A 27,433-nucleotide genomic window follows, 5' to 3' on the forward strand; every position below is an offset into this window, starting at 1 on the left:
AGGCGTGAACCCAAGGGCGGGAAGTTAGTACCCGCCGGAATCAATGGGGTAGGGAAGCACCCGAGCGTCGGAGGCGGAGCTCGGGCTGGGAAGAGAGGCGGCGGAGTGGGTGGGCGGCTGGCAGCGCCGACTCTCTCTCTTTCTCTCTCTCACTCACTCACTCACTCTCCTGAGGGGCACGTGACAGGAGCCGCTGGGGCTACTACAACCGAGTGCTTCGGCGGGTGGGGTGCGCCGAGAGGTGAGTCTGTGCCCCCCCCCTCAAAAAAATGAAACCATCCTTGGAATCCGACAGGGTAGAATAGAAGAAGCCTTTTGGTGGGCAGCCCCTCACTCGCCCGCGGAGAGAATGCCGGGACTCTGGAGGGGGGCACGTTGACCCCAGGGAGGGCGGTGAGGGGTGGGTTGTACCATTGCATGCAGGGAGGGGGAGTGGGCGGTGGGGCTGAAAAGAGGGGAGATGAGAGTGACGGGGGAGGGGGCCAGTAAGGCCTAAAGTGTCTGGCCAGGTTGTGGGGTGGGTATTGATGCGGTGGGTCCGCAAAGTCTGGGCGGTTGAGTCTTTTGGTGGGGGCAAGGGCCCGCCAGGAGCAGCCAGGCCTGGTCTGCTGGGGTTTTCTCTCCTTTTTTTGGTGGGGGGGGGGTGCAGGGGAAGGAGAGGTGTCGCAGGCGCACCGCGAGTGGGGAAGTCGGGCCTTCCCCGTTAGGTCATGCTGTGGCAACGCCGTGAGACCTGCTCGCGAGTAGCACATGCGCGGTATGACTAATCACTTGGTAGGTCTGCGCGGTCATGCATTGGGAGTTTTTTTGGGGGGGCGCCTTCTCCGACTGGGCTGGGGACACGGGCCCCACAGTTTATCACGTCGCGTATTCTTGAATATCAGAAAAGGAAGAAGGGAAAAATGTGGCGGTTGTGGGAGAGGTAGCGCGGCCCTCACCGCAGGAACCCTCCCTGCCCCCTGTTGGGTTTAAAGAGTATGCGTGACTTTGTGACTTATTTTGTGGCGCTTTTTCACATGAGGAAAGAACATGGGGCATGGGAATGGATTTGGCACAGGCCAGTTTAATAAAATGGAGTGTAAGTCATGTATGGTGACGTTTGAATGGATTGATGACTTGGGAAAGGTTTTGCACATTTTGTTGCTGCATATTTTCTATTTTCTAGTGGGCATTCTCAAAACTAGAATTTAAGCTATTTTAGTGCTGAACTACTTATGCAGAGTACCAGGGCCCCCGGGACACATATTCTGGAAATAATTGTGTGGGCAGGGAAATGTGCAACATAAAATAATTGAAGTTAAAATTAAGTCTTCAGACCGGCTTGTACTTAATATAGATTACTGGCAACAGTTGCGTGAATGTGATTTTTTTATTTTTTTTACTGGAATTGGGTAGTCAAAGAAGATAAGGGTAAAAGTCCTGTCTGGTGTGAAGAAGGAAGTGATAATTTTGCAATGTGCCATGTGAAAGCAGAAAGAGGACAAAGGTGAACTGCAAAGGGAGGGTAAGGAATGCTCTAAACTATAGAGGCCTTGAACTTCAAATGGATAACATGCACAGGAAAGTTATCAGGTTGCTTTAGTGTAGTAACTTATTGCAGTTCACACAATACTAAGGGGGGAAGTATTGGGGTATTATATTGGCACAAGTAGTAACAATTACTTGTTTCTATTATGATGAACTGAAAATGACAGAAATTTTCTATATATATTAAGAGAGGTTTAGGTGTTGCCTTAAACACGATTCACTGCCTTTATTTGGTATGGAGTTAAGTTAACTGGTGGGTGTGGTGTCCTAAAATAACTAAAAGCTGATTTGTATGTAAAGGGACATACAGTGGGTGAGTCTGACTCCGTTGCCTTCCTACATCGCTCCCCCACTGTTCACTCAAACTAATTTTCCCTTCTTGCCCTCCCCCTTAGGAGACATCAAGGGGCAGCTGCTATTGGCACCCTTCTAATCTTCTGTGATGTAGTTCTAAGGGCTGCTGCTCTCCTTCAAGACTGGTGCTGCAGGCTCCAAAGCTGGAAGGGAGAACAGTAGCTTGGAATTTGCATTTTGGAGGCCCTCTGTGGCACCTCAACCATGAAGCCCCATCTTAAAATAGATTATGTGTATCTCCCCCCTTTTTTTTGCAAAGAAACTCAGATATATAAGCTCGGTGCCAAATGGCTTCCTAAACCAGGGTTACAGTCGCCAAAATGCAATGCCTAGTTGCCATTTTTGTGCCAGACAGAAGTCATTTTTCAATATGACTTTTTGGTTCCTGAAATTCATTCTGATGGTGCAGATAAAATACAATGGATAGAATTGTACAGGATTCATTGCTAGTGTGTAAAAAGAGTCCTGATCCAACGATCCCCAGGTATGCACCTCCAGATGGTGGAGATCTCAGGCAACATTCTGAGGCAACTTAGTCACAAGTGGCCGATAGCCAGGTGCAAAATGTACCTGGTGCATGGTGAATTTCGAATGCTAGCCACAGATATAGTGAACTGTACCTCCCTTAACAACTGTTTATTGTTATTTATGGAGGCTCAGGTCACAGTTAGTGAACCATGGATTTAAAATATTGATGACTTGCTAGTTCAGTGTAGTGCAAACTTGAATGAAATCTCCCTGCTAGTCAGCCTAGTTTGATCTAAGAAATATACTCAATGTGGAACCTAATATTCTCTGTAACCCTGGGTAAGGGGTTAGGCATTATTAGTACAGTGGTACCTAAGTACTTAATTCGTTCTGGAGGTCCATTCTTAACCTGAAACTGTTCTTAACCTGAAGCACCACTTTAGCTAATGGGGCCTCCTGCTGCCGCTGCGCCGCCAGAGCACTGTTCTCATCCTGAAGCAAAGTTCTTAAATCGAGGTACTATTTTTGGGTTAGCGGAGTATGTAACCTGAAGCGTATGTAACCTGAGGTACCACTGTACTGGGTAAAATCTGGCCTGTAAAACAATTTTAACTGACTCACTACTGCTGCACCAAATTTTAATAAAGGTGAGAGTTACGTGAGAGAATTTATATGGGTTTAATAATAATAATGCCAGAAGTGTTCTCATTTTTTTCACTAGGACTAGGGCAGACAAGGCAATAGCCCCTTGATATTTTATTAATTAATTCAATTTGTATACCACTCTCCATCCATAGATCTCAGGGAGGTTCACAGCATAAAATAGTTGAGTAGAAAAGCATGCATTTTGACCATTGTATGTTGGAAAACCTGGTTCAGAAATAAAGACTAAAAAACTACACCCCCCATGAGATACTGTATTAATAGAAAAAATTTGATTCGAAGAAGATAAATTTGTCCAGCTGTTTTCTTCTGCCTCCTGGTTTCATGTTATGTCAAAGTACTTAATGTTGCTCTATTTTATCACACTGTTCTCAGCACAGAACCTCCCAGTGTGTTACTAACTTCACATTCTATTTCTGTGAGCGGTAATACACACATTCAGATACCAACAACTGTACTCTCTTCAGTAGCTGTGAACTGTTTCAGCTAAACCTGAAAAGGCACTACATGGTAGCTCATAGCTTGTTACAAATCCCATTTGTAATGTATTTGCAAACATACAGCTTTTCTCAAAAGAACAGATAGAACAATCTGCAAACGCTTTCCCATGTACTCGTAATAACCTTTAACAATTAGTGCTTGGTGTGCACAACATAATAGTATTTGCTTTAATTACTTCAAGACAAGTTATAGAAGATATATAGAAAAGGGGTCACTTGGATGTTAAATATTCATGTGTGTATTCTAAAAACTTCCAGTGTTTGCCAAGCTATAAGGAGATTTTAAAAAGTCAAGAATTCTTCTTGGAAACTTGATCCTCTAAAAGGTCTCGTAAGAATTGGTCCCCCCCCCCCAACAGCCAGCCATGTGCCTATGGCATACTTAGAATCAGAATATGAAGACTAGCCCTTTCCTATTTATCCTCAGCGTTTGATATTCAGAGGCATATTGATTCCGAAGAGAAAGGTTCTATCACTCAAATTAAAACTGTCAATTACCTCTAGTTCTGTAGAAGCTACACATACCCTGATCCACTTTGTAGTTAGTACCCTAAATTAAATGCTAAAAGCAAATTAACCTGCTTGCTGTGTAGGCCTTGGTTCGTTTTGCTTATAAGGCTATTTTTCTAATGGCAGAAGGACAGAAGTGTTGGTTACCACTTGAGCAGACTAATTTGCTTTTCTTCTGCAGGCGACAAATGCTCATCACAGTAGAAACAATCTGTTTACAAAGCAGAATTTGCTGGAAAGCCAAATTAATCAGCAGGACTGTCGTAGATAGGAAAACAAACACTTGGTAGTAATATCCACAAATCAGAATATGAAGGGAGTGTAGCAGAATACATTTAAAAGACAGAAATCTCCAGGTTTTCCTATATTCAGTTTCAGCGGAGGTGTTGACTAAGCAGCACTGTCCTGTAGATGTACTTGAGCTAAGTACGTACTTGCATTCTGGAAGCAAATTTGCATCTCAGCTATCCATTTTTGGATGTTCTCCCCCCTCCATATAAGACATAGTCTGAGTGAAGAGGCAACAAAAGTTGTACATCCCTAGGATTATATCACCTCTACAATTTGGCTTGCTCTGTGCTAGAATGTTGGGGTCATGTCCAAGTTTTGACTGCAAGACCTAAGAAAGACCCAGACTTCCATAGTACTAAGGTCTTGGATTTTGTGTATTACAGCTTTCTCTGTAGCAGAATTCTCACTAATGTAGGCTAAACATTTTGGGATAAGACTGTGTCCCAGCATCTTTGTATTTATTATATAGACAAAATGTTTATATAATATTAAACAAAACAAAAATGTTGTCATTCCAGTGAACCGGTCTGCAAGCATATGTCTGTAGCTTCCTTTGCGCTTGATTTTGGACTTCTTAGGAAGTATTGGAATCCTACGCCCCTTTTCAGCTGAGACCTGTGGGTAGTATACAAATTTAATTTAATAATAATAATAATAGGCTCTGGAAACAGTTTAGAACACTAGAAATCTTAACAAATGTATGATATAAGATACATGAGAGTGCATGGCAGTCTCTTCTGTTCCCTGGCACTTGGTGAAATGATAAACATCCAGGCTGTTCCCTCCAGAATGTGGAGTTGGAAGGAGTTGTTTGTTGCTGGACATGGACTGGCTAATGGGAAAGTTGCCAACCCCCGTGTCTTACCCATCACTTCCAAATTTGGGCTGGGTGCAAAAATGTGTCATTTTAAAATCTAATATATGGTGGGCTAATAAATGTGCACCAAATACAGTCATACCTCGGATTACAGCCGCTTCAGGTTGCGGACCGCCGAAACCTGGAAGTACCGGAATGGTTACTTCCGGGTTTCAGCGGTCACGCATGCGCGGTAGCGCAAAATTGCTCTTTGCACAGAAATTCCGAATTACAACCCGCACACGCGCAGACGTGGGTTGCGAATGCTGCAGGTTGCGAACGTGCATCCCACACAGATCACGTTCGCAACCCGAGCAATCACTGTATTAACTTCCTTGTTTTTTCAGAAATAACCATGTGGGGTGAACTTCAAAGCTCTGGATTTTGGGGGGAGAGGTGTACTAATGTCCCATTCTCTCCTATGTATGATATTTGTCATGCTTTTAAATGGCCCTCTTTTCTGGAATCCTAGAGATATGACTGAAAAATTAGTTTATATCCCATCTTTCCTCCAAGGAGGTCAAAGTAGTGCTCAAAATAAGTTCCCCCAACTTATTTTATGCTCACACAACCCCATGAGTTAGAAGTTGGACTGAAAGGCTGTGCCTGTTTGAGGTCACCCACTGAATTTCATGGCTGAGGGGGGATTTGAATACTCATCTCCCAGAATAAATCCAGAGCTCTTTGCACCACACTGGCAATGTGCAATCCTTTTTATATTCCAAAAAGCCCCTCTAGGTGATGCATGCAGAGATATGCTGTAAACATTTGTCTTGCTTAGTGGTTTTATTTAGTATAAGGTTTATTTTCATAGTTCTTGTAATGCAGGGGTAGTGAATTGGTTGGCCTGATTTCGCTCACCAAGCCATTTTCAAAAGACACATCAGCCTATGTTGAAATAGACTGGTGGTGGTATTTTCAGTGGTAGCTTCAGCTATGGTGGTGTAGAACAATCTGCCACCATGACGAACCATCAGGAACCCTCTGGGAACAGGAAGAGGCACTCTGATCTATTCCAGTGTTTCACTAGTATTCTGGTATACTCCTTCCTTTTTTCTGAGCACTCCAATCTGCTCTCAATGGTAGCAGGCTGTTCTGCACCACCACGGGGAAGCTGGAGGAAGAGAGACTCACCACTGCTCTGCTATCTGTGCCTTTCACCATAACTGGTACTCTCAGTAGAGCAAGGGAGCATGATGGAAACAAGTGTGGGGGCAATTCCTTTCAGCTATTGATGTTGCTAGTGCAGCAATGTGTATTGTATATATCGGAGTGTGTAGGTGGGTGTCTGTTTGGAATACTGCCCTTGGACAAAAAAAGAAACTAGTCACCCCTGAAGGTTGGAAATAAATGTTTATGTAGCAGTAGGCAGAGATTTTCATTGGCCCAGAGGTAAGACCATCTGACCAGGGCCTTCCTTCTGCCTCTGCTCACAAAATATCAATGTCCGCATTTGGCACTTGACTTGTGTCTACATCTATGACAATAATAGCATGAAAACAACATGAAAAGGAGACAAAATGGAACTTTGTATAAAATGCAGGTTTGCTCATAAGACTGGAACAGCCACCAAAAGCTTTTTTTTTCTTTTTTAAGTTTCAGTTATGAAACTTAGAGAAATTGATATGCTTGTTTCTAGTATGGCGTTCTTGCTGCTAGTTCTGACTCATTCATACTGCATTAGCTTTTGCAAGCCTCTCTACAAGTTTTACTTGTTTGGTTGTGATAAATCTCTTCATTATTTGAAGTGAAGGGATGGGGAGGAGCTCCTGTAGTAGTTCGTATTAAAAGGAACCAGGAAGTTGTGCCTCCATGGAACCAGCACTGATGCTTTACCTTTTTCCTCCTCCTGTGTCACTGTTACACGCCAGAAGTAACCATTTCATACTGGAAGCGTGTGTTTTCAGCATGGGAGCTGTGGCGAGAAGCTTGAGCTAGTGAAGAAGCCAGTCAGGAGTTAGAACATGGCAAGGCGGAGTTCCTGAGTGACCTTCAAAGCCAAATAAGGAAGGGGGTGGTTGCTATGGGGACTGCTTCCTGTTTCCTCTTGGGTGGGGGTTCCGTGTGCTGTCCCATGGCAACAGCCCCTCACTTGGGCGGGGTATGTGTGTGTGTTGTTTGGATACAGTAGCCTCTCCATCCTGTTATTTGTGGTCCACCCTTGGGACACCTGATGTCATACAGGAAGGGGAAGGGTGTCTCAGAGTATGTGCAGAGTGCCTTTTCATTTTCATGCCCTAAATTGCTCCCAGTTGGGGCTGTTTAATAATCCTGTTTCACTTTTATTTTACTGGGTGCCACCTTACAAAAAACAACATTTAGCAGGGCAATGAATGACTCAATTTTTAAAAAAAGTCTTTTCAAAGCTCTACTGTTCAATTTTTAAGCCTTAAAAAAATGATAGGCAGAACGGCTAAATTACAAAACAACACAGGATTTTACCAGGTATCCCACATGGGAGTAATTGGTTAAGGGAACTGGGGACTCATAAAGGTTGAAAACCACAGGTCTACACCATTAAATAGCATTTTTGTGCATGTATTGGCTGGGACCTAGTGATGAACAGAGAACCATTTTGGTAGCATATGCCTAATAGTGTGCATATATGTTGCTTTCCTTTGCTGGTAGGCGTAGTGATATTTCATGCTCATTTTTTACCCTTATGCATAGACCATGAAGCAGAAGTGGTTGCTGTATGCAGCATTGCTGTTGGCTGGAGCCTCTGCTATCCTGGCACATGAAACTCACGATCACGATCATGATGACGACGACGTAATAGATATTGAAGATGACCTTGATGATGGCGTTGAAGAGGTAGAAGAGTTGAAGCATGAAGCGAGCACTCCACCCCCACTCCCTAAGGTTTGTTTGAATACTTAATTCAAGTGTAGATCTCCAGAAAGAAATTATTAGCAAGTTCCTTCATTCTGATGATTGGACCAGGTCTGCAGCTTTCTATCTATAATTCTAATTTTAACCGGCCCATTATCTGAGTGAGGTGCACTCTTCCAAGTTGTTGCTTTCCTTTGGCTGCTAGAACTTGCTTCTTGAAAAGATGTGGAAAATTCCTGCATCCAAACTTAAGTTGCTGCACTGTCCAGAGAGGCTTCTCCTGTTGTTTAAAGCTTTGTGCTGTTTGCATGGGTGTAGTGTAAGGAAAGCCCATGTGCTGCTATCTATATGTTTTGGACTGCATCTCCCAACAGCCCTAGCCAAAATAGCCAAAGGTAAGGAATGATGGGAATTGTAGTCTGCTATATCTGGCAGGCACTACATTGACTGCTGTGGTGTTAGTAAATAGGGATGCTTGGAGAACTTATTCTTTTGAGTTCTAGTTTGAACAGATCCATTCAATGTCTTCTGGATGACTGTGTGGATCATAAGATAGTTTTCCTTGTGTGATGTACTTGGGCCTAAAAACAAACCAGACTGCATATAAAAATGCATATATACTTAGAAATGCTTATTTAGTGAGAACGCATTCAAAAATATCTGTTTAAATCTGGTGCAGATTAATTAAATTCTGTGCAGATTAATGTGGAAATTGGACACAGCAGGCTTTGTCGACATGTGAATGTGATACAGATGATACCAGTGGGAAAGTAGCATCATCTATATTAGCAGTTTATGTCACCATCATAGAACTATACCAAGACATTATAGCAATGCAACATAGCTTTGTGTTGTACAGTGGTACCTCTAGTTGCGGACATGATCCATTCTGGGGTGCCATTCGCACCTCAAATAGTCCGCAACTAGAGCGGCGTTTCTGCGCATGCGCAAAGTGTGCAAAACGCTTCTGCATGTGCGCCTGCGGTGAAACCCGGGTTTGCCGCGTTTGCAAGCTGAAAAGACGCGACATGTACCTAACGCAACACAAGGTATGACTGTATGCCTAGCTCTCTCATGTTTGCCTTCTGGGCTCCTATATCTTTAAGGCGGAAGGAACATGAAAATTGAGCCATGGGTTGCGTTCATCATAGTGCTGAAGAGAACATTTCATCAGCACAAGGATTTATCCTCCTGCATGCCCCCTAAATTCCACCAAAACTCCAGAGCAGATTTGGGGATGGTGCAAGGGGAGAGGGACACCGCCTTGTGGTAGTTCTAATATTTCATTCACTACTATCCTATGAATTGCTAGTGTAGTGCTACACTACGCCCTAAGGTTGGAATCTGCAATAAGAAGTAGAGTAAAGCAATGGGTTCAAATTTCTAAACCATTATTTGTAGTGCTCTTTCCAGTGAAGAGCTGTTTCAGTAATTCTGCTGTTCAGTAGGAAGTGGAATAGTTTGGGATATTAACATACAAACTATGGGAAGTATCCAATATGTTCCATTAACACAAGGTCTTTTGCCCATGCCACAGAACTTCTCCTGCCTCTCCTTTTCCCCAACCCCAAATCTGTTCAGGAGGTTACCCCAACCCTTCAGAGCCAATTTGGAGAGGGAGGGGAAGTTTTATTGCACTAATGGAAATACTTGTGCTGTCAGAACGAGTGCATTGTGTACCCAAAAGCATATTTCTCAATTCTACTTGATCACAAATAATATGAATTGGTTTATAATATTGTTCAAGATATCACTTATCAAGGTATATCGGACATCTTTCTCAATTAGGTCACCTATAAGGCCCCAGTCCCAACAGGAGACGTTTATTTTGCTGAGAACTTCGATAAAGGAACTTTAGATGGGTAAGTTTAAGCCCAAGAGGTGTTAGTAGATTTACAGAGAGATGTTTCTATTGTGTGCATTAAAAACATTTATATCCCTTTTGCCTCAGTATGAGTAATTCAGTGGGGCTCACATAACAAAAAAGCAATTCTAAACAAAGTCAAAGCAAAATGTACACACGTCCTTGGCAGCAAGCAATAATCACAGTGCACTACCATGCAAATACATGGTAAAGATTAAGAAGTGGGTCCTCAGATGCATGTGGGGATTAAAAGCAGGTCCTGGGTCTGAAAAGGTTGAAGATGTGTGTCTTAGGGCATGGCATTTCAAAGCCTAGGTGTTGAAACAGAAGGCCCTGCCTTACATCTCTGCCGAAGTATACCTTAGTTATAGTGCACCAATCACAGTGCCAGCAGTTTGTTAGCAGTGAGCCATTCAGTTGCAAGTTCTTAGACTTTAATATTTCAAATGATGGACATGTGGTAATATGCATATTTATTGAATTTGTTGCAAGACATACTAATTCACTAAATTATGTAATTACAGAAGATAAAAAGGTGTTTAAACACATTTAAGCTATGCAACGCTTTCATATCTGGTGCTTCATTTTCCTTGTCTTCCTTTACCCTTCTTTCCCCCCTTCTCCTTTTTTGCTATGTTTTTTAGATTGTAAACCTGAGGCCAGGGACTGGCTTGCTTGTTAATGATCGCTTGTTAGCCACTCTGGGAACTTTTTTGGCTGAAGAGTGGGGGGGAAATGCTTTAAATACAAAACAAAAAAACAACTGTTTTTAAATTTTAGGTGGGTTCTATCTAAAGCTAAGAAGGATGATATAGATGATGAAATAGCCAAATACGATGGTGAGTATAAAGCTTTGCTTGGTATTCACTGTATGCAATGACTGGGGTTAGTAGCAAAGCACAACTACTTTAACTGGCCCGGCCTCCTCCCAGTACTGGATGGTATTTTTGTTTAGAACTGTTTTATTTGTTTTTATAACAATTGTTTATATTGTTATCATATGCCATGGGACCTTATGGTGAAGGGTGGGTAATAGATCAGGGTTGTGGGTTCGAGTCCCACGTTGGGAGAAAAATTCCTGCAGTGCAGGGGGTTCGACTAGATGATCATTGTGGTCCCTTCCATCTCTACAATTCTAAGATTCAAATGTGACTAAATCTCAATTAAACTTTTGTCTTGCTGTGGCACTAGTGGCCTAGTTCTCACAGAGATGATAAACCTACATCTGGACTGTGATTGCATGCATCCCAATACAAAAATAAAATAAATATATTTTCCACATAGAAACCATCTAGCCTTATTCCTAAAATGTTTTTCTCTGTGGAAGAAATGGGTTTTTTGTATGGAAGAACACTCAGTCAAATGAGCCCCTACTTGCAAAACTGTACAGACCTGATACAGATTTACTGCATCAATGAGATCTGGGCCAGAGTCCTGGGACAGCATTTAAACATTTCTGTGAACTATTCAACAGAACTCATGTGAAAAACACATGACATAAAGTTGGCATTTATAACACTTGGCACATACCTGATTCTAACAATTTCATTTTCATAGAATCTTGTTTATTGTTAGGTTGCAGTTAGGCAGTGTTGTGGATGAGTGGCTCTCCTGAGCAAAGTTCCTTGTGTGTTGTGGAAGGTCGTATTTTCTCATAAACTAGAGCTGTAGTTTATTGCAGTCAGTGGTGGCTGAATTGTGCGTATGGCTTCTAAAAGTGGTAGATATTTTCTGCAATGAAATTTTGGCTGCTTATGTAAATATGGTGAGTAGAAATGACATGGTGTGTGTGATTTCTTATGAATAGAGTATTAAAACAGCAATGTGTTGTTCTGTTTCTTAATAGGCAAATGGGAAGTGCAGGAAATGAAGGATACTAAACTACCAGGGGATAAAGGACTTGTTCTGGTTTCTCGAGCTAAGCATCATGCAATCTCTGCCAAACTCACCAAACCCTTTGTCTTCGACACCAAGCCCCTCATTGTACAGTAAGTGATCCTTTTAATTTTCTATCTAGCAATGAATGGGTGTGTACACTGAGCAGTTAAGTTCAGTGGAAATGCACTCACTGTGTTGTATATAGGCCTATAAGGACTGAGCTCAGTGGAAGCGGGTTCTGCCAGTTCACAGCAAACTCCGACAATTCTGTACAATGGATAGAAACTGCCTTGGGCTTTTTTTCATAACCAAAGTCAAAATGTCTTGCCTGCCTCACAATCTGGACTATAAGCTTGCTTCACTTGTAATGTTCAAAACATGGTTTGGCAGTTGGGGACTTGCTTTGGATTTCCACTCTAGATCTGTCTTTCATTTGGTGCTTTGGGCAAACCAGTATGTGCTTTGATACATGAATTGGGGAAATTATGATTTGTTGCCAGCCAGAATTGAAAAACATGGCTTAAAAGTGGGGTTCTATTTCTGAATTGAGTCGCACCAAAGAAAGAATTGAAGCATATGAGGTATGACGAGGAAAATGCTGTCTCAGTTGTGAAAGGAGGATGTGGTTCTTGTTTGAAATGAGTCATTGTCTTCAGGAAAAAATGAGGTGGGTTTTCTTTTTAAAATGAGAGTATTATTTTATATTCCAAACTAACTTAGGTATGAAGTCAACTTCCAGAATGGAATTGAGTGTGGTGGTGCTTATGTAAAGCTGCTTTCAAAAACTCGTGAGCTGAACCTGGTAAGTGACTGTCTTCCAGTTTCATTCATACAGCTGTTGCCTTCTGAGTTTTAGCTCCTAATGTGTGTTGGGCTGTATCCACAACTATGTTTACTGTGCACTTACTGTGTTTCCAGTGCTGGGTTATGATTTTTATCCAAAATACATATCCTGTACTTGGTTATAAAATACTACTATTTGATGCATTGTTTCTCCAACCAGCTTCAGACTGTTTGGAATCCTTAAGTCATTCCTAATTTGTCTGTAGTTAAGGTGTGTACACCTTTCTTTGAATAGAGTAAATACATCTCCACCTTCCCACCCTCAATGTGCCCTGGTGCGTACACAAACAGAGAACCTGACAGTAATGAAGCCACACTGATGTGAACATCGGGGGGGGGGGAGCTAAGAAGTGCATGGGCAGGGGAGGGAGAATGTCACTGCACTCTAAGGCAGTAATGTGAGCACACCTTTGGACTTTACTTCCAAACGGAGTATGTTCAAGGACTAGTTGTGGTCGTAAGAGTAGTCTGCTGGCCTACTTATCTACAGTTAGAGCAGTTTGTGGGTCTATCATTATTCTCATGATTTCTGTGGTCTACCATGTATGTGTTTGCTGAAAAATTATTAATTCCTTGCCTTTTGGAATACTCTAGATGGCATATTTCATACATCTCATATGCTCATACCATGAAAAATGCCCTTGAATTGGTAGCATGAATTTCGCTTTTTGACTAAGCATCCACGACTTATAAGTTGGTTGGTGCAGTGTTAACAGCAGTTTTTGAAACTTCAGGTTCCTGAATTGCACTATTAATACTCCTAACAAGGAAAGCCTTATTTTTCTAGACTTTTACAATTTTGTTTGATGTAAGTCTGCTTATACAGAGGTTATTGATTTCTAGATTTGTAGAATCAAAGTGTTCATAAGATGTAGCTTAGGAGCTTGTCCTGAAAGTTAACTTATGCTGTGTGTTTGAAGCTTGGGCCATATTTATATTTTTAAGGATCAATTCCATGACAAGACTCCCTATACCATTATGTTTGGCCCCGACAAATGTGGAGAAGACTATAAATTGCACTTCATCTTCCGGCACAAGAGCCCCAAAACGGGCATGTATGAGGAGAAGCATGCAAAGCGTCCTGATGCTGATTTGAAGAATTACTTTACTGATAAGAAGACTCATCTTTATACACTGGGTAAAGCAACCACATATTTGGATTTCTATGTGAAAGTCTAGTGCAGAATGTGGGAGAGGCTGTTTGCAACAATGGAGTGTATTGTAAAGCAGGAAGTGAAGATTTTTTTATTTTATTTCCTGTGTAAGAAACCTTTAATGATAGAACAACTTCCTGCAGGAGAAGAGTAGACTATAAAGCAGGGAAATGGACCTTCTTGAACCTATATTTTTATAGGTTCTTCTCAAAAGTATTCAAGTTAACTTTATTTTCCTTGGTCTTCCTAGTTCTGAACCCAGACAACAGCTTTGAAATCCTGGTTGATCAAACTGTTGTAAACAGTGGGAATCTTCTTTCTGATATGACCCCTGCCGTGAATCCGCCACGAGAGATAGAGGACCCAAATGACCAGAAACCAGAGGATTGGGATGAGAGAGCTAAGATTCCAGACCCAGATGCTGTTAAGCCAGATGATTGGTGAGTAGCTGTTGAAATTTAAGGAACCTTGGGAGAGGCTTGCTCCAACAGCTTTTTCTGAGAGTGGCTTGAAAAGAAGCATAAAGGGAAGTAACTGGAGTGTAGTTTTTCTAGTGTATTCTCTGGTTTTCTAGGTAATCCTTAATTACATTCCCATATATCTGCGTGAGCATTGGGCAGAGACTAGATTGTGGTTGAACCTCAGGAAGGTTAGAAATGGGCTGAGGGGAGGTGGTCTGATTATTGTTCTGCAGATTCAGTCACAAATCAGCTGAAGTCTGTGTCTTTTCTGCAGTCTGTGCTGTTTGAAAGGCCTTGAGCTAGCTGCTGCTGATCGCCCTGCTTTTCTGGCTCAGGGGATGCCAGCATGTAGCTCAACTTAGCACCTGAGAGGGGGATGAATTGCAAGCAGTTGCTAGAGACTGGAAGAACCAGGTTTATGGCACCACATTTTACCTCTCATGTCACCATCTGTAACACTGCTATGCTTTCACTTGCTGATGACATAACTTGGAAGGGAGTTTTGCAAGGCCAATTCTTCTGTGTTGCTTCCCAATCCTTAGCAAAGTGAGAGTGATAGTAACAAAAACATAGCAGTAAGTCCAACTGCCAGCCTGTTAACTTGTTCACAAGCTTGTTTGGCCTGGCTTGGTCCCAGTGGATCAGTCACCTCCCCCCCTTTTTTGTGTGAAGAGGTGAAAACTTTTGTTACAGGTTTTTTGGAGCCTCCTTGATTTTTGCCTACTTTTCCGAGGAGGGAAGGGTGGCGGGTGGCAACTAATAGGTTTTTCTTTCTCCTGATGAACAAAAGAGGAAGGAGGGTGACTGAATTGTACTTGACCCTGAATGTGGGTGTTGGATGCAAGTTGGAAAGACACACCAAAACTCATGGCTCTGAATAGTCAATTAATTAATTAAAGCATGTCCTGGTTGCATTTTATGTTATCTAAGCGCTTCTGGAGACGCGGGTGGCACTGTGGTCTAAACCACAGAGCCTAGGGCTTGCCGATCGGAAGGTCGGCGTTTGAATCCCTGCGACAAGGTGAGCACCCGTTGCTCAGACCCTGCTCCTGCCAACTTAGCAGTTCGAATGCACGTCAAAGTGCAAGTAGATAAATAGGTACCACTCTGGCAGGCAGGTAAATGGTGTTTCTGTGCACTGCTCTGGTTTCGCCAGAAACTGCTTAGTCATGCTGGCCACGTGACCGGGGGGGGGGGGGAGTCTGCGGACAAACGCCGGCTCCATCAGCCGGTAAAGCGAGATGAGCACTGCAACCCCAGAGTCATTTGTGACTGGGGTCCTTTACCTTCACCTTTTTAAAGAGCTCCTTAGCCTCAGGCAAGGAGAGCCGGTATGATCTCTTTTCCCTGTCAGTAGATGGCGGTGGCTGGTTCTTCAGGCACACCCTCTCCTGGCTTGCTAGCTACAGACAACTGGAGACCTGAGGAACAAGTTGAGAGTGGGGACAAAATGGAGGACAACTGGTGTTCTCTAGTAGCAAGGCCTTATTTTGTTAACCATACTTCGCATGCTCTGTCAGAGTGCTCCAAATAGCTTAAAGGTAAAGGTAAAGGTACCCCTGCCCGTACGGGCCAGTCTTGACAGACTCTGGGGTTGTGCGCCCATCTCACTCAAGAGGCCAGGGGCCAGCGCTGTCCGAAGACACTTCCGGGTCACGTGGCCAGCGTGACATCGCTGCTCTGGCGAGCCAGAGCTGCACACGGAAACGCCGTTTACCTTCCCGCCAGTAAGCGGTCCCTATTTATCTACTTGCACCCGGAGGTGCTTTCGAACTGCTAGGTTGGCAGGCGCTGGGACCGAGCAACGGGAGCGCACCCCGCAGCGGGGATTCGAACCACCGACCTTTCGATCGGCAAGCCCTAGGCGCTGAGGCTTTAACCCACAGTGCCATGATACCCTAAAAAAATAAATGATACAGTAACATCACAATTATTACCATTGTAAAAGATATAACAGAGTGAAATAACTTGGAAATGAAAGACTAAACAGAAGGCAAACCAAAGCTTGCCTAAAGAAGTCTTTATGCCCCTTATCTTGTTACCAGCTGTGGTCATGCAGGTGGGTCTCTCCAGCTGACCCCAAGAGATGGGCAGGATCAAAGATACCCTTCTTTTAAATTGTTGGGGACAGTAAGGTGATTCACTCATTGAGTTGCACCCAGAAATGACCTAGAAGGTCCCAACATCTACAGGCCTGGAGCAACATGCTCCCTGAAAGTGTTAATGGTTTCTTCCATCTTTTAGGGATGAGGATGCTCCTGCTAAGATTCCAGATGAGGATGCTGTGAAGCCAGAAGGTTGGCTAGATGATGAACCAGAATATGTTGCTGATCCTGATGCAGAGAAACCAGAAGATTGGTAAGTTAACCCTGATTCCACTTTGCAATGTCTTCAAACTAAAATAGTAACTCTGCTGGTGATCCTTAAAATAGGGGGTTTTTTGTGAGCATTTCAGTAACCACAACTAATATTTCCAGATGTGTGGTACTTAAACTTCTGTTCTGTTTTATGTTTAATATGTCTACTTGGCATCTAGTTGTATGTGTGGAACATAGCCTGATATACTTCAATGTATTCTGTGCTCAGGTTCATTTTTTTCACTGATTGAAAAACACAATTCTGTTACTGGTCTAAGACAGACACTTGGCTTGTTTGCCACTTTCAAAAGCAGGTGAGAGCTGTTGCCTTAATGTGCTGCTATGGGCTTTCTGGAAAGCTGCTGCTTAGTCCAGCGTTCCCCAAACTGCTGCCCATCAGCTCTTCTGAACTACAGGGGAAGGCTGGATTGCATGAACCCTTGGTCTGTACCCATTCTTTGACTGAAATGAAATGGGGTAATGGTCATAGTGAACTTGATCATTGAAATATGGCACTTGAAAGACCATACCTACTGGCCCAGATAGTCCAGATAGTCAGCAAACGAGCAGGTTGATGTTGGTCATTTTGTATGAATGACTTACATGGGAGTTGCTGTAGCACGCTCATATATGATCACTGCTGGAAGACATGATGTGTAGTTAGTTCAAGCCCATCTAGTCATGGTTACAGTTGGAACTCTTTTAGATGAGCAGCACAAAGAAAACAGAATGAGGAGTTCAGGAGTATGGATCTGAATTAATATTTGATTATAGTAGACTTGTGACTTCTTGCCCTGACTGGCCGAAGCCAGAAGTTCTTGGATTTGTTTCTTAAAAGACTTTCTTTCAAATGCACAAGTTGATGCAATCAAAGTCTATTGTTCAATCAAAGCTAGAGGTTGCATAACAGCTTTAAGACTTTGCCTGATGAAGAGATTGCTCTAAGCAGCTGTTGATAAGATTAATCAAGAAAGAAAGATAACTGTGAATGGATTTACAGATAGTGTGATCAGCATTGTGTTTCTCACACAAAGAAAGCTGCAAGCAAGTTGTGAAATTTCATGTATTCCCAAATTTTGTATTAGCTAGGGTGAGAGAAAACTCAGAGTATAAGAGGAATTCAGTAGTTGAGCAAAACCTATAAGCTTTGTAACATTACTTGTATCTCACCAGCTTAGAGGCATTGTTAGTGGGTGGTTTGCTAGACCAGATGGGTGGAATATATATATGTTTAGAGGTGTCAGTGGTGTTGGAATTGGGTATTTGGTTACCTGGTGCAGCCAGTGAGGCAGAGTGAGACACATGACTTGCCTGTTGTTGAGTGGCAACTTGGGGGTAGGAGTTTACATGTCCTTACTGGTGGTGATAACTTGGTGGTGGGAGATGCTAACCTGCAAGTAGATCTAGTCAGAGTAACTCTGAAAGTGTTGTAGTCCCAGTCAAGTTCTTGCTGTAACTTATTTCTGCAGTAGCTCCCAGATCTGGGAAATTAATGGCCTGTTATGGATTGAGTCTGACTCCTTCTTGAAAGAGTAGGTTCATAGCCTGGGAATGCTACGTGAGTCGTCTCTCTAATTGGAGGCCCAAGTAGCTTCAGTGGCGAGGAGTAGCTGGTTTGTTGGCTACAGTCATTCTTGGTTTGGGATAGCCTCGCCACAGTTTTGCATGCTCTGGCAGCCACCTATCTCAACTACTCTAATGTGCTGTTCCTAGGGTTATCCTTGATGAACGCTTTCTGGAAATTGCAGCTAGTGCAGAATGCATTGGTGAAATCTGATGGAGCACCTCTTTGCATACCAGCCTGCCTGGGCATTGAGTTCAGCGTAGGAGGCTTTACTCTCCATTCCCTCAATGGTTGCGCCTTCTTGAGGGTTGTTCCCTGCCTTTAGGACTCATTCCCTGGAGGCACAGTTGGCTGTCTAGTTGACGTGTTCCCATTGTCATGGGAAAAGATTTCTGTTCACCCAAGCTTTACAGTGGATTTGATTAGCTTGCTCTGGATCAGAGGTATTTGTTGCTCTTCCAGTTTAATGTGCTTATGCTGTGCTTTTTAATGAACATAGGTTTTCACTTCTGTGTTCATTTTATTAAATAGTGTATATTGGCAAAAGGGGGTGTTTAAATAGTGGAAATAAGCTAAATTATGCATTTTCTGAATTGTTAACACAAGTTGATTGTAATATGAATTTGCTTAAATTTTGAATTTATTTGATTATGCTAAGGTAAGGAATTCTAGCATAATTAGTGTAATCATTTTGATTTTCAACACTGATAATTATTTCTAGATCAAAATTTCTACCATAGGTCAGAGACCTTTTAAATTTATTGTTAAAAAGTAAATGGAGTCTTAAAACAGAGTTACCTTTTTCAGGGATGAAGATATGGATGGAGAGTGGGAGGCACCTCAGATTGCAAATCCCAAATGTGAATCTGCCCCTGGTTGTGGTGCTTGGCAACGTCCCACAATTGACAATCCCAACTATAAAGGCAAATGGAAAGCACCCATGATCGATAACCCTAACTACCAGGTAAATTATCTAGTATTACAAATTATATTTCATACTCCTATTTCAGGGTACATTCTTTGTATTCTGCTACTTTTTCAGCTATTTAAGACTAAACTATGATCTGGTTAACACATAACACAGAGTCATGGTTTGTTTAACTATGGTTTGGTGTTTTGTCCAAACCAAAGGGCCTCACTTACCCATGGATTGTTTGGCTATGCCACACAAAAAACTTGCCAAGATACAGAGGCACAAGGCATAGAGCAATTGAAAATCATTTTGGCTAAACAAGCTTGGGGTATCATTATGTGCAAATACAGCCGTTACATGTCGTAGTCTAAGAGCAGGATAGAATTAAAATACTTCCAACAATGTTTTACTGATGTGTGCCTGAATTTTCCAGGAAAGGAAGCTAAGTGGGTTAAAAAAACAACAACACCCACATACATACACAAAGTCCTTATTTGAATTTAGACCTGTATCTATCTCCATATAAAAGAGTTTCTATCTACAGGATCTAGGCAGTGGTCTTTCACAGCCCTGCTTCCTGGAGATGTGAAAAGCTGAACCTGGGATTTTCTCCATACACAGCATGTGCTCTGCCATTGCTCTGTCGACAGACAGCTGCTGCAGAAGTGGGGAAAATAGCAAAACAAGAAACAAAGGGAAATAACAGTACATTGTATATATAGATGTTCAATAAGATTGTGAATATAAGCCAAGAATAAAATGAAGTATTCTAATCTGTTCAGAAATCTCTGAAGGGTCATTAAAATGAATTCTTGTGTTATAATTGTTCTGTTTCTTCATCAGGGCATCTGGAAGCCAAGAAAGATTCCAAACCCAGATTTCTTTGAAGACTTGGAACCTTTCAGGATGACCCCCTTTGCTGCTCTTGGGCTTGAGTTATGGTCTATGACCTCTGACATATTATTTGATAATTTCATCATCTGTACAGATCGGGCAGTGGCAGATGACTGGGGTAATGATGGATGGGGTCTGAAGAAGGCAGCTGATGGCGCTGCTGAGGTGAGAAATAAAAGCTTTGTTTCTGACAACAAGCAGGATAACAGACTAGAATCCAAATGTTGTTATTTAATTAAATTTGTATACTGCCCTATACCCACAGGTTTCAGGATAAAATTGGAATATAAAGCCACAAAACAGATAATCAAAATAAAAACAAGGACAACCCAACAACCCCTTCAACACATTTTAAAAGGGCATAGGATGTCAACCAACCAAAGGCTTGGTTAAACAGAAACGTTTTTGCCTGGCGTCTAAAGGTGTATAATGAAGGTGCCAGGTGAACCTCCCTGGGGAGAGCATTCCACAGACGCGGAGCCCGTTCTCGTGTTGCCACCCTCCAGACCTCTTGTGGAGGAGGCACATGAAGAAGGGCCTCAGAATATTATCTTAGGGTCTGAGTATGGAAAGAGGTGGTCATTGATGTATTGTGGTCGTGAGCTGCTTTAAGGCTTTATAGGTCAAAACAAGCACTTTGAATTGGGCCCGGAAACTAATTGGTAGCCAGTGCAGTTGGACCACGATCGTTGTAATATGCGCACACCGTCTTAGTTCGGTGAGCAACATAGGCGCCGACTCCATGGGGCCTGAGGGGGCCCGAGCCCCCTCAAAAATTCGTTTGGGGGGCTCTGCCCCCCAATAATTTTAGAAAATTATTAGTTATATTATGCTTTGTAAAATCACAAAATTATGTTGGTATTTTTTATTTTCCTTGTTTGACGATAGTTACCTTTTAAAATACATTCAGTAATGAGTTAAAACATTACTGAATGTATTTTAAAACAAAGCCACTCCCGATCTAGAGAGGGGGTGGGGTTGCGGGCTCTCGACCCATCAACAATCTCGCGGGGCTGGCGTCAGCCCTGCGAGAAGCGGGGATTCCCCCTAGCTCATTAATATTCACCGCCCACGGCGGCAGCCAATCGGCTGCCGCAAAGGGCGGGCCCTCACAGGTTCACTTAAGGTGGGGCAGCCCGGGGCTCGCCCCTTTCGTTCCCCCAGCAGCAGCGGTTTGGAGGTCTTGGGCCCCCCCAATATTTTTTATAAGTCGGTATGGGCCCCCGCCCCCCCAATTTTTTGAGCAACCTGGCTGCTGAATTCTGCACTAGCTGAAGTTTCCAACCTGTTTTCAGGGGCAGCCCTACGTATAATGCATTGCAGTTATCTAACTTTGAGATTACCAGAGAATAGACAACAGTAGTTGGGCTATCCCTGTCCAGTTTAGCTGGACCCCCAGCCAAAGCTGATGGAAGGCACTCTGCGCCACAGAGGCCACCTGAGCCTCAAGTGACATCAAAGGATCCAAGAGTACCTCCAAACTATAAACCTGCTCCTTCAGAGGAAGTGTAACCCCATCAAGAACAGGTGATCTCCTACCCATCCAGTCTAGGGAACAACCTACTAACACTGCCTCAGTCTTACCTAGATTGAGTTTTGGTTTGTTGGCTCTCATCTGGTCCATTATCGAGGCAAGACACCGGTCGAGTACTTCCACTGCCTCACCTGCAGATATAAAGGAGAAATAGAGCTGAGTGTCATCAGCATACTGCTGACAATGTACTCCAAACCTCTTTCTGTTCTTTGGTCATTAACAGATTTGTATGTCTTTTTTGAGTTAATAAACACACAGATCCCACTTTACAAATGTTCCCTATGCGAACATTCATATTGAAACATGAGGAATTAGTACCCAAACCTTGCTATGCACACTGCAGATTCAGACATTTGAATAGAGAGCATTTTTTTCTTCTTTGTTTACCTTTTGCTGGTTGGCTGAAGAATGGGGAGGTGTGATTGGACAGAACACATAGCTTCTTTCCTGGGTTTTCCTGGGCTTTTTGGCTTGGAGGGGGGACAAAATTCCATGGTTGGGTGATTGTTAGATCTCTTGGGCAGCTATATTGCCTCATAATCACTGCTAAGTACAGAGAACTTCATAGATTTTGATTTGTCTTCCAGCCCGGTGTTGTGGGTCAGATGATGGCAGCTGCTGAAGAGCGTCCCTGGCTTTGGGTAGTCTACATCCTTACTGTGGCTTTGCCTGTGTTTCTTGTTGTCCTCTTCTGCTGCTCTGGAAAGGTGTGTGTTTTGGAAACAACTGGTTTCAAAAGTATGTTGAGTAGGATTGGAATTGGAAGTGAATAGTCTCTGAGAAACTTACTTGTGGAATTCCTACAACTGTTTCAGAAACAGCCAAGTGCTGCAGAGTACAAAAAGACTGATGCCCCTCAGCCAGATGTAAATGAGGAAGAGAAAGTGGAGGAAAAAGACAAGGGAGAAGCAGCAGCAGAAGAAATACATGAAGAAAAGCCAGGTAAGCAAAGTTGATGATATTCACTAGTCCCAAAATCACTAAAGCTTTATCCTTATAAAGTTACATATTTTAAAATTTGAAGCCTAATGTTGAATTGGAGAGTAGGCAGCAAAAAACACAAGTATCCTGTAAATAATAGTAATAAAACCTTTTTACACACTTCAGAAGAAAAGCAGAGAGGTGATGGTGATGCAGGAAGTGCTAGTCAAGAGGAGGAGGAGGAGGAGGAGGAAGACGAAGACGAAGATGAAGAAGATAGCAAACCTATTACAGAGGTAAGGGGGCTTTTTAATTGCAAAGTGTTGCACTAGAGCAAGCCTGGAGGTGGTAACCTGTTTATAAGAGTAGCCAGCAATGCAGTGCTTCCTAAATATGAACTGCAACCTCGGTGCCATCAGTTGATGGGATCATTTCACTTCATAACCTGGGGAATCAGTTTTGTGAATTCTGAAAAGCCAATGTAACCTTCAAATAAATTTTGAAAAACTTGTGCGAATGGGATAAACACAGTTCCGTTGATATGCGTATTGTAGTTTAAATAAGTAGATCCTAGTCCAGGGTTGAAGAATTCATGGCCCTCTAGATGTTGGACTCAAAACACCCATCAGCCGCTGGCGGAGGAAGAGGAGTGAGGGGGGAGCGCACCACCCCTGGCAGTGCAATCCCATTGGGGTGCCATTGCGGCTGCCCTCCGGCCCGCACTGGGCAGCGTGCCTGCAGGCAGCGTGCCCCGCCCCCACTTGCTCTCTGCCCCCCCCCCCCGGTGTCATCACTGCCATCACCACTGCCATCAGCCCCAATGGTCATAGGAGCTGTATCTAGAGGGCCACAGATTCTGCATCCTTTATCTAGTGCAACCTGCTCGCTAGTACAGGAAATCCAGCACTACAGCATCAAAAAGAAAGAAAGATGGAGAACCACTTTTTTAAGGTGATCAGGCAACTTTCTTCCATGGCTGCTTTCTGTTGGATAATCCACTATCATAGACATTATGCCAACCAATCACAGCTGCTCAATATTTTTTTTGGGGGGGAGGCATTACAGTTCAATTGAAGAACATAAGCTTTAAATGTTTTTCTTTTTCTTCTTGGTTCTAATGTATTTATGTGGAAGTGTTGTCTGTATGTCTGTTGGAATGTCCTGGGCAAGATAAAAGGAACTGACAAATTCAATAAATAATAATAGATGACCATCTAACCCTGTTTTAAAAAACCTCAAACCAAGATGGGCTTTTCCACTGTTGAACAGTTCATATCTTCCAGAAGTTCTTCCTAATGTTTTGTTCAAATCCCAGTGAATAACTTCAAAGATACTTTCTCGTTGCTTTCTAAAGCTAAGAGGAAATTGAACACAGGAAGTGACTTCATATTTATGTAAGAGTTGTGTTCTTTTATCTTTACAGGAGGAAGAAACTGTGAATAGATCCCCCCGAAACAGAAAACCAAGAAGAGATTGAAATATCCTAAAAACTTGATCTGATTAATTTTCCCCAACATGGTTTTGGGAGAGGACCTTGGATACCTTTTGCTGAAACTCAAATAAAAAAAAAACCAACCTCAGACTTCACCATCCACAGGTTCCTGTCAAATGCTCTCCAGTGTAAATGAGTGTTAGCAGTAAAATATTCGCAATTGTGTTTTTAAATAGAGTATTCCTGTAGAAAAAGAATGCATTTAACACAACCCAGCTAAGAATTTCTGGAATGTTACAATAACTAACATTTTTTTGTTTTGAAAATTTTTGTTTTTGAATAGAATGATAGAATTGCCAGTCTCAAAACCTTGGCTCAACTTAATGTATTAATCTATCAGTGGAAATGAACAGCAAACCTTAGAAAATTGCTTGGTATACAATTTTTATATGTTTATTTTTTCTTATTTTTCTTTTTTCTTTCACCAAAATGAACATACTTATACACCACAGTTCCCTTAGTTTGATCATGTCAAAGTATGCTGGTCAGTTATGTTAAAACTTGTACTTCAGTCAGATAGGAGAGAGAGAGCTCAAATCCATTTCAAGAAACTATTATAAAGTGCTTAAATAACTTTCCTTCTTATTGGAGGAAGGGCACAATGAGGCCATGAAATACATATATTGGTCATGGGTACTGCCCAGTGAAAACAGTATTCATAATCAACTTGAATTTGAGAGTAAGTTCTGGTTTAGGTTACTAAGGCTGAGACTGGATTTAGCCCTTGGAATTCTTTTCAGTATAGAATTTATTTTCATGGTGTGTTTTTTTTTTAAACAATCCCCCCCATGGTTTTAAAACTAATTCCTCCTGTTCTAGCTTCTGCTGCTGCTATGCAGTTTGTTCAGAATGCAGCTTAGCTGCTATAGAATGCATATGCTCAGTTCATTAAATCTGTTTGTGATGTCTGTTTTTAATCTCAAAGGTAGAACTACTTTCTGGGGTCCAAACACTGTGGATAGTACAGTGTTGCTAACATTCTCATTATTGCCATTGTATGTACATTCATGCGCAGAGATGAAGCAAAGGCAAGCCAATCTAAAGATTTGCACCAAAAGCAGATGTCAGTATTTTGCGGCTAAGGAAGGAGCATGTGAAAGCTTCCGGGGTATATGTACCATTTTGAGACTCAATCTGCTCTTCATGTATCAAACTATATTGTTAATGTAGGGGGTTCCAATTCCAGCTGAATAAATTTTTTAAAAATGTGTTGCATTTTGTATCTAGCAATTGTAATCCCTTTTTTGTGGAATACACACTTTGCCTCTAAAGATAAAATGTAATTCTGTGCTGTTGTATTGGAAGACTAGGGGGTTGCGAAGAAAGTAAATAAGCTTTTGGGCAAAACTACTGTATGTGCACTGAATAGAAACACTCCAGATTTTTATGTGTGGATAAGAGGTTCTCAAAGTCACAGAGGTTTTGCTTCTTTAAGGTATGATTTTCACATTCAAATTTCCATATATGCTTTTCAGGTATGCTTCCTGGCACCTGGTTTGTTTGTTTTTCCTCAATAGTGTTGCTGTTCTCATTGGAGGCTACAGAGTTCACAGGCTTAATTAACTCTTTTAGCTGTTTAGGCAGCTGATAAAAAGAAATTGCTTCCATAGCTGCCTCTTCTGTCGTTTCCCCTCACATGGTAGATTTGCAGTGCCCCATTCAACACCTCAGTTTGTGCTAATTGTAACATACTTTATTTAATGCTGTGTGTCATGTGAACAATCTTAAGTTATTCTTTATTTCTGGTGTGTTCCTCTTTCTCCAGACTGTGAGGGAAGTTTTCTGATGAAAGTCATAAGGCAATCCTTAATTTGAAGCTAAAAGTAATATATTTTTGGCATTTGTGGGACCTCTTCAGAATATGCCTATATGCATCTTTTGGCTTTTTTTATATCAGTGAAATTTGCAAAGCACTACATCATTTTTATCAATTGTTTTAAATGTACTGCTTAAAGACTTTGAGCCTGGTGTGTAATTGTGAACCCATATTAAGAAATATTCCACACGAGAGGGTTGCCCCATCAACAATTTCAGATTAAAGCACGAATTTGCATATTATGGAGTAAGTTGAAATTTCCAAATAATTTGAGGTTCTTATTCTATCTGACTTGAAGATGATTATTTTTGTTTGTTTGAAGACAACATTCAGCTGTAGGAAATCTTTTATTGCCAACACAGATGAATTTATAGTGGGGAAGAAGCTGAATCCTAAAACTGCATTGGTACCTTGATAAGACTTCTAAAGGAAAAGTTTCTCTTTCAAAGAGGATGACTTCAAAGTTAATGGGATGTTAGACTACCTATTTGGCTTTTTATTTTATGTAAAAGATAAAACTGCATTCAAGCAATTTCAGATCTATCTGTATTAGTGTGTTGAGTAAAAGGTAGATGATTTTAAGCAAGGCAATGCTATACAATGAAAAAGTGGTTTTTCATAGGATATTTACACTGCAAACTTGCTTAAATTTTAAAATGCTGATGTTAAAATCCACTGAGATGTGGATGTTACAGATGCCTGGAGTCTTGTGCAATTAGCCATGAATGGGGAAAGGTATCTTGGATCTTCAGTGCTTGGTTCCACTTAATCTGTGGCAGTAAATATGGTGCTAGACTAATTTCTTGGCACCTTGCTGCCTTCTCTTCACTATAGTTTTCTAAATGCCAGTATTGCCTCCATACAAGTTTCAGATGCAAACCCCTTAAGTGTTGGTAAACAAGACTGTGACTTTCTTTAAAAAGTCCTGACTGTTATTAAAAAATCTAAAGATGCGGTATGCATATAAATATATTGGTTAAGTTATAAACAAATGTAAGCTTGCTCTGATTAATAAAGAAACTTAAATCACCATTTTTCTACTGTCTAGTTTGCTATATTTTTATCTTTTAAAGTTCAGCTGATCTAAGGGCAGAGGATTCAGCAAATGCTAAAGAAAAATCTAGGCTTCTTGGGGCAAAGATTTTCAGAGACAAAATAAGTACTGGAAGACATTACCGTCATACAAAAGGCACAACAGTAAAATGTTCTCCATTCTCTTATGTGCTACTGAAATACCTTGAGTTACAAAAAGTTACAAAAATGGAATAGTTCAAGTAAGTTGCACCTTGTTTTCAACCCTGGTCATCAAAATGCAGTGGCTTGGCTTGTTCATATAGGTTTTTAAAGATTGATTTGTTTTAGCATTAGCAGTTGTGGACATGGCAGGATTTTAATCTCCCATAACCTTTGTAGAACTGGCTACAGATAAAATTGCCTGAAAACTAACTAAACTCTAATCCGTATTTGCAAGGTTTCATTGCTTAGTCACATCAAAGCAATCACCACACCTTCAAAGACATTTGGGATGTTAATGTGACGTGTCTCCCCACCCCCCCAAGGTAACTGACTAGTCTGGGAGTAAGTTGTCTTATTTTGTCCAATTATTATCTTACAGGTTTAATTAAAGCTCAACACTTCTAGGTCATTATTTTGTGTAGTGTTCCAGAATTGGTGGCTTCCAATGCTTAACTGAAAATCCGATCAGATCTTTAAAACATTCGTGTATTTTCACTCCAAAAAA

At 41.8% G+C, this 27,433-nt stretch overlaps 1 protein-coding gene across 3 annotated transcripts; it reads left to right on the forward strand.

The window, feature by feature from the left end:
- CANX (calnexin) lies at nt 1–26,724 on the forward strand. 3 transcript variants are annotated; one of them, XM_083728493.1, is made up of 15 exons: nt 1–241; nt 7,840–8,031; nt 9,790–9,863; nt 10,646–10,704; nt 11,712–11,853; nt 12,464–12,545; nt 13,532–13,724; nt 13,991–14,180; nt 16,446–16,559; nt 18,930–19,086; nt 19,879–20,094; nt 22,051–22,170; nt 22,279–22,405; nt 22,571–22,680; nt 23,808–26,724. In XM_083728493.1, the coding sequence occupies exons 2-15, from the start codon at nt 7,843–7,845 to the stop codon at nt 23,859–23,861; spliced, it is 1,827 nt and encodes a 608-aa protein (XP_083584619.1). In that variant the 5' UTR covers nt 1–241; nt 7,840–7,842; the 3' UTR covers nt 23,862–26,724. The 3 variants fall into 3 exon arrangements, 2 of the variants coding, with proteins under 2 accessions (XP_083584619.1, XP_083584618.1); XR_014561594.1 differs by having other exon boundaries at nt 32–241; nt 19,879–20,651; nt 21,174–22,170; XM_083728492.1 differs by lacking the exon at nt 1–241 and adding an exon at nt 654–774.
- Nucleotides 26,725–27,433: the final 709 nt, after the last annotated feature.

This window comes from Podarcis gaigeae (assembly GCF_964106915.1).
Source record: "Podarcis gaigeae genome assembly, chromosome: 2".
In the NCBI taxonomy this organism is placed as follows: Eukaryota; Metazoa; Chordata; class Lepidosauria; order Squamata; family Lacertidae; genus Podarcis; species Podarcis gaigeae.